General features: G+C 43.0%; 1 protein-coding gene across 2 annotated transcripts in view; it reads right to left on the reverse strand.

Annotated features, from left to right (window-relative positions):
- Positions 1 to 834: 834 nt before the first annotated feature.
- ZNF75D (zinc finger protein 75D) overlaps positions 835 to 7,618 on the reverse strand; it is an 11,712-nt gene continuing 4,928 nt past the window's right edge. For both annotated transcript variants that reach the window (XM_040468052.1, XM_040468051.1), the window contains one exon: positions 835 to 2,859. In XM_040468052.1, the coding sequence (XP_040323986.1) occupies positions 2,150 to 2,859 (710 nt within the window). In that variant the 3' untranslated portion in view covers positions 835 to 2,149. The remainder of the gene's footprint in view (positions 2,860 to 7,618) is intronic.

Here is a 7,618-nt window from a genome sequence, read left to right on the forward strand (position 1 = left end):
TTTCCATCAGTTTGAGGATACACCTAATAGTGTAAATACTGTCCACAAATAGTCCACCCCTAGCCATCACCTCCCCTCCCTGCTCTGCAGGTATCTCAAATTGGGGGCATCTAGTCTATTTTGGTTCCGTTACTCATTAGCAATATATCTAGCTGAATGGGGACATTAGTTTATTGTTTCCCAATGACTAGAGAGAAGTATCTCTAGAAAGGAATGTCATACCAGGCTACCCTTCTGACCACCACTAGCAGGCTTATAAAACAGCTGGGAATGAAGGAAACACCATTAATTAAGAATGCTTAAAAGCTGGATAAGTAGACAAAATTGATTTTCTTTTTAAAATAACTACTTGGAAAGGGCGCCTGGGTGGCTCAATCGGTTAAGCGTCTGACTTTGGCTCAGGTCACGATCTCATAGTTCGTGGGTTTGAGCCCCGCGTCGGGCTCTGTGCTGACAGCTCAGAGCCAGGAGCCTGGAACCTGGCGCCTGATTTGGATTCTGTGTCTCCCTCTCTCTCCGCCCCTCCCCCACTCCCGCTCTCTCTCTCTCTCTCAAATAAACATTAAAAAATGTTTAAAAAAATTTTAAAAAATGTTCAAAATTACCAGCTGAAAGACAAAGGAAGAATGTTCCAAATGTTTGTGGAACACCCACTGTGGCCCATCAGTGTGAGGCATGTTCACATCTCATTTAATCCTCGCAGCAGCCCTGAGAGTACGTAATTATTATCTCCACTTCGCAAACCCGATAGCAGGCTCAGAGGGGTCTCTTGATGGAAAAAAATCTCTGGAGATACCTATTTCAAAAAAGTGACTGTTTGCCATCTCTGGGTGATTCGGTAACAATGGAGTTTTGTTTAATGTTTAATACGAAACAACATTCCATTTTATTAAAAGGTAAAATGTTATGAAATAATAAAGATGTAGGAGCCTCGGCCAACATCTTAAACTAGGATCTGACATAGCCATAATGCCCTGTCTTCCAACTTCCCTGCCCTTCCCTTGACATCACATGGTCTTCTCAGGAGATAAGCCCTGAGGCTGATGGGGAAGGAAGAGAAACCACCAACCTCAAAAACCAGGTTCCATCTGACCTGGCTCTCACTGGGGCCATCACTCTAAGCCACAGGCCTTCTTTTGCTCTCACACGTCTCCCTCCAGGTATCCAAGGTGCACTAAGGCTATGAAAGCCACAGGGCTCACCTTGCCATTCTCAGTAAATCACTTTATAAAATGTCCAGACTTTCCTGCAGAGCATCCAAAGTGTATGGGGTTGTGGCTGAGCTTCCATAAAAATGGGCTTCCCTCTAGGCCCTGGAGCAGTGTGGCACCAATCTGAAAGCTTCTAGTTCACACAGTGAAAAGTCAAAAAAAAAAAAAAAAAAAAGCCATTTACCACGGCCCTGGGCTTTCCACAAAGAGACAAATTCAGGGATGAGGGCCCAGACTACCTCCATCAGCGTTTCATTCTATGTACCTCAATGCTGAGAGGAGCGGCGGGAGAGATATCAAGTGCTTGCAAGGTCCCTAGGTCTGTGCTGGCATTAAGGCCTTCCCCTGCGGCTTGGGGTTCCTTGACAGGAAACACTGTGGCAGCGAGGGCTCAGTGGGGAGGCCGCTGGAATGGGGGCACCTTCCTGTTGCAGAATAAAGCTCCCTCAGCCCTGGGCTTGGTTGTTCCTGTCGACAGAATGCTAGCCACAGAAACTCTGTCCGGCTTAGTAATTTTCTCTGAGCTCCCTTCGGAGGACCTGAATACTCCTTTTCCACCTCTACCGAGAGAGGATGAGAGTAGGACCCAAGACTCACGAATTTGCTGAGCACCCGATACTTGCAGAATTTCGATCACAGAGGGTGGGGAAGCTGGGTAACCAGACAGATACACAGAGAGAAAGAGGAGTAGGTAATTATAGGTATTTGATAGCTGTATTTCCACTCGTTTATTTAGCAAGTACTCATTGTGTATCAGTCTCGTGCCAGGCACTGAAGATACGATGCTGAACGAGAGAGACAGCTTAGACTCCTTTCTGTGACGTATGGCGTGTACCCCTCCAAAATGTCCCGTTGGTGACAAATTCTTTATCATGGGTGCCTCATAGTTTTACACTCTTTCATCACCTCTGGGGTCAAGAGCCGTACGGTGATTTTCTTCAGACTGGAGACCCGGGACAGGATTCCCTTCTCCTGTGGAGCTTCTGGTGTCTGAGGAGGCTTGACCGCCTGCTGAAGCTTCTCCTGCATACGCTGCAGGTATACGGCTGCTCACCCGTGTGGGTTCTCTGGTGTTTAATAAGGTGAGAGTTCTGAATGAATCTCTTCCCACATTCATAACATTTAAAGGGCTTCTCCCCTGTGTGAATTCTTAGGTGTGTGTGTAGATTTGTATTGTGACTGAAGCTTTTGCCACACCATGAGCATCTGTAGGGTTTTATTCCTTGGTGTGCCATTAAGTGCTTATTAAGATCTGAACTCCATCTAAACCTCTTATCACACTGTTGACACTTGTAGGGTTTCTCTTCAGTGTGAATTCTCTGGTGCTTAATAAGGTCAGAGCTAACCCTGAAGCTTTTCTCACATTCCTGACACTTAAAAGGTTTCTCTCCTGCATGGCCTTTCCCGTGAAGATCCATTTGTTTTGGAAGCTCTTGTTTACAAGTTGAAAGTTTCTTTCTTTTCCTCCCTAGGAAAGCTCGATGCCGTTTCCGCAGCCTACGTGTAGCACCGTGATTTTCTTTGCCTGTTGTTTTCTGGGCAACTTTCATTCTGGCCTTTCTTAACACTTTGCGTCCTGACGCTTGTATTTCTAATGCAGAAACAGATATAGGTTGGTCATTTCCAGTGTCATTTTTGAGCTTTAACCCTGTTGGAATAAACAGAAGAGTCAGCCGTCTGTGTCCCAGAACACGAAAACTATAGGAATGCAGAGAAAAATCTATGATGACTGCTTTTTCAAAAACACGGGAACAAGTGATTCCTGGTCCGATACGGACAAATGGCATAGACGCATTTCCTCCGGATCCCCCTGGCTAGGCACAATAACGAACCAGTTAAAGAACGCAAGCCACAACCAACAGAGAGTTGTAAAAGATGCTAAAAAGAAAGCAAAATGGTTTGGGCTCCCAGGACTAGCAGAGTAACACAGTAGAGCGTCTTCCGTCCCCACACCCACCAGAAGATGGCAACCCTGATCTAGTGTTTTCCCACCATCCACCTAGCAACAGAAGGCTGCCTGGATAGGCTTATCCCTGCACCGGTCTGAATGGGAAGCCTGCCAACATCAGAACCCCAGCTAGGAGACTCCAAAGTGGGCAGGCAGAACTAGCAAGAGGCACCTAGCCACAGTGGCCTGGCCCAGAAAGCCTCTTCATCCCTGAGGGTCTGAGATTCCCCTTTTCCCACAGAGAGGCACTCTATCCTCCGAAATACCTTCCTCCCCGTCAAGCAACACCAGCAGGCACACATGGGCGCCCTGGCAGGAACATGAAAACCAAGGAGACCACAATAACACCGTGAAGCCTCTGAGAATTAAACTGTCACTGGAAGCATAACCCACAAAAGCAGCAAAGAACCTATGTGCTAAACTAAAATAGGGGGACTGCTCATTAAATTAAAATATTGAAATGTGACCCAGACTCTCCTAACGTAATAGATAAAATGATCAGGATACAATCAAAAATCACCCGTTGGAGCAAGAACAACAACAACAACAACAAAATCACAACTTCTCACAACAGTGACAAGAGGCAATCTGACAAAAATGGAATCAGACCAGAAATCAAAAACAGAAAGAGGAAAATCTAAAAATATGTGGAAATGAAATAATACATGTCTGAAAGTTCTGTGGTTCAAAGAGAAAGTCTCCAAGAAAATGTAAAAAGACACAGTCGAATGAAAATGAAATTATAATATATTAAAATACGTGGCACTCAGAGGAAAAGGCATAGCCCCAAGCACTTCCAACACTAAAGGAGAAAGGTCTCCAATCAATACTCTGGGTTTCCACCTCAACAGACTAGAGAAAAAAACTAAAGTAAACCCAAAGCAAGTTGAAAAGGAAATAATAAAGATCGGAGCAAAAGTCACCACCAAAGGGCTTGTTCTTCAAAGCAGTTGGTAAAATTGAGAAACCTCTATCACAACTGACAAAAATAAAAGGAGAGAAAACCCAAATCACCAATGTCAGGAAGGAAATCGGGTCCATCACTACACATTCTGCGGCAACTAAAACGATGGTAAGAGAATACCATAAACAGCCTTATGTTCGTGTCTTTTAAAAGTTGGGGAAAAAATGAAGCAGTGCCTCAAAACCACAAACTAGACCAACCAACACGAAATAGATCATCCGAACAGCACCATCACCATTACACAAAGTGAATTCATAGTTGAACTAGGTCTCCTCCGAATCCAGGCCCATACGGTGTTACTGAAGGGTTCTACCAAATATTTATAGAATTAACACCAGTGTCATACAATTTCTTCCAGAAAAGAGGAGGAAATACTACCCAAATCTTTTTAGAAGGCCAGTATTACCCTGACAGCAAAATCATATCAAGTCAGTACTAAAAAAGAAACTACAGGGGCGCCTGGGTGGCGCAGTCGGTTAAGCGTCCGACTTCAGCCAGGTCACGATCTCGCGGTCCGTGAGTTCGAGCCCCGCGTCGGGCTCTGGGCTGATGGCTCGGAGCCTGGAGCCTGTTTCCGATTCTGTGTCTCCCTCTCTCTCTGCCCCTCCCCCGTTCATGCTCTGTCTCTCTCTGTCCCCAAAATGAATAAACGTTGGAAAAAAAAAAAGAAAAAAAAAGAAACTACACATCCCCCGTGAACTTAAATGCAAAAATCCTAAACAAAATATTGGCAAACTGAATACAAAAATATGTAAGCATGATATACCATGATCAAGAAGGATTTATTGCAAGTAGGCAAAACTGGCTCAACATGTGAAATCAATCAACATAACATACCATATCAACAAGCTTTTAAAGGTCATACTCCTATCAACGGACACACAAAAGTATCTGACAAATCCCCCCATCCATTCATGATAAAAACACTAAGTTAGGAATTGTATTGACTTGATAAAAGAGTATGAACAACAAAAAAAACCATACTAACACTAACAGGTGATGGTGAAAGACTTAATGTTTCCAAAAGACTGGGAACAAGGCAAGGGTGTCTACTCTTCCCACTTTTATTCAACCCAGCAGGAAGTTGGAGCTATTCCAACTAAGGCAAGAAAAAGTTAAGGCAAGAAAAAGAAATCAAAAGGCACTGCGGATAATGTGATGACCTAGGTATAAGAATCTCAAGGGATCTACAAAATAACTCCTAGAAATAATAACTGAGTGAGTAGGGTCACAGAAGACAAGATCAAAATACACAATCAGTGGTATCCCTGTATGAAGAGAGTGCAAGAAACCAAAATTAAAAACAATACCATTTCCAAATACTCCAACGAAAATGAAATGCTTTGGCACGTACTTCACACAACATTCAGAGGATCTGTGCACTGAAAATTACAGAAAGTTGATGAAAGAAATCAAAGACCTAAATAAATAGAGACTATGTTCACTGATCAAAAAAAATATCAACATAGTAAAGATACCAATCCTCCTCAAACTAATACGTAGGTTTAATGTAATTTCTAGCAAAATCCCAACAAAGTTTCTTGTAGACATTGATAAGCTTACTCTGAAATTTACGTGGAAAGGCATAGGCCCTAAAAGGGCTAAAATAAAATTTTATTTTACAAACAAGAATAAAGGGGGAAGAATCCGTCTACTTGACAGATATTAAGTCTTTTGTATTATATAGCTACAGTTACCAAGACAGTACACTATTGGCAGAGGAACAGACAAAGAGCTCAACGGAACAGAATAGATACATACAAATATACCCAACTGATCTTTGAGGAAAGTGCAAAGACAATTCAGTGGAGGATCTAGGGTTAGTCAGAGTTCTAGCTTTGACACCAAAAATACAACGTATAAAAGGAAAAAATGAGAAATTGGTCCTCATGGGGCAGCTGGCTGGCTCAGTTGGTGGAGCATGTGACTGTTGATCTCAAGGCCATGAGGATGAGCCCCATGTTGAGTGTAGAGATTACTTAAATAAATAAAAAGTTTTTAAAAAGTTGGTCCTCATTGGGGCACCTGGGTGGCTCAGTCGGCTAAGCGTCCGACTTCGGTTCAGGTCATGATCTCATGGTCCGTGGGTTTGAGCCCCAGGTCCGGCTCTGTGCGGACAGCTCTGAGCCTGGAGCCTGCTTCGGATCCTGTGTCTCCCTCTCTCTCTGCCCCTCCCCCACTCGCACCGTGTCTGTCTGTCTCTCTCTCTCTCAAAAATAAATAAACATTAAGTAACATTTTTTTAAATAAAAAATTGGTCCTCATCAAAATGAAAAACTTTTACTCTATAGAAGCCCCTAGGAAGAAGACTGAAAAGACATTATACAGACTGGGAGAAACTATTTACAATCTGCATATTCAACAAAGCGCTAGAATCTATAATATATAAAACACTCTCGGGGCGCCTAGGTAGCTCAGTCAGTTGGGCATGACTCATTTCGGCTCAGGTCTTGGTCCCAGGGTTTGTGGGGTCAAGTCCCTAGTCAGTGGTGTTGGGCTCTGTACTGACAGTGCAGAGCCTGCTTGGGATTCTCTCTCTGCCCCTCCCCACTCACGCAGACCTGCACACACTCTCTCTCAAAAGAAATAAACATTAAAAAAAAAAACACTTTGTTTACAGGGGCGCATGGGGGGCTCAGTTGGTTAAGTGTCCAACTTGGGTTCAGGTCATGATCTCACAGTTCATGAGTTTGAGCCCCACATCGGGCTCTCTGCTATCAGCACAGAGCCCACTTCTCTCTCTGCCCCTCCCCTGCTCACATGCATATTCTCTCTCTCTCTCTCTCTCTCTCAAAAATAAACATTAAAAAAAGACTTTGTTCATAAAAATATATATGTATATATATATAAAACTCTCAAAACTCAACAATTAAAAAAGAATCCAATTAAAATACGGGTAAAAGACATTTCACTGAAGAGAATACACAGATGGCAAAAAAGCACATGAAAAGCTATAAAACATCGCTGGCCACTAGGGAAATGCAAACCCCAAACCACAATGAGAGAACACTACATACCTATCAGAATGGCAAAAATAAAATGGAGACAAACCAAACACTGGCAAGGATAAGGAGAAACTAGATCACTCATTCATTGCTGGTGGGGAATGCGAAATGCTACAGCCACCACGGGGAAACAGTCGGGCACATTCTTGTGAAATTAAATATGTAATTGCCATATGAACCAGCAATTGCACTGTTAAGACATTTACTCCAGAGACATGCAAACTTATCTCTGTAAAACATCCTGTACATAAATGCTCATGACAGCTTCATTCACAATAGGCAAAAACTGAAGACTGCAAAGATATCTTTTCAATGATGAATGGTTAAACTAACCGCGCTCTCTCAGTATCATGGTGTGCTACTCGGTAGTGTTAAAAAAAAAAAAAACAACAACTATGATACACACAACAATTCAGATCAATTTCCGGGGAATTATTCTGAATGAAAAAAGCTAATGCCGAAGAGTCACACACTTTATGATTCTATTCAT

Source organism: Herpailurus yagouaroundi, unplaced genomic scaffold (assembly GCF_014898765.1).
Source record: "Herpailurus yagouaroundi ecotype Mexico unplaced genomic scaffold, PumYag 67659, whole genome shotgun sequence".
In the NCBI taxonomy this organism is placed as follows: domain Eukaryota; kingdom Metazoa; phylum Chordata; class Mammalia; order Carnivora; family Felidae; genus Herpailurus; species Herpailurus yagouaroundi.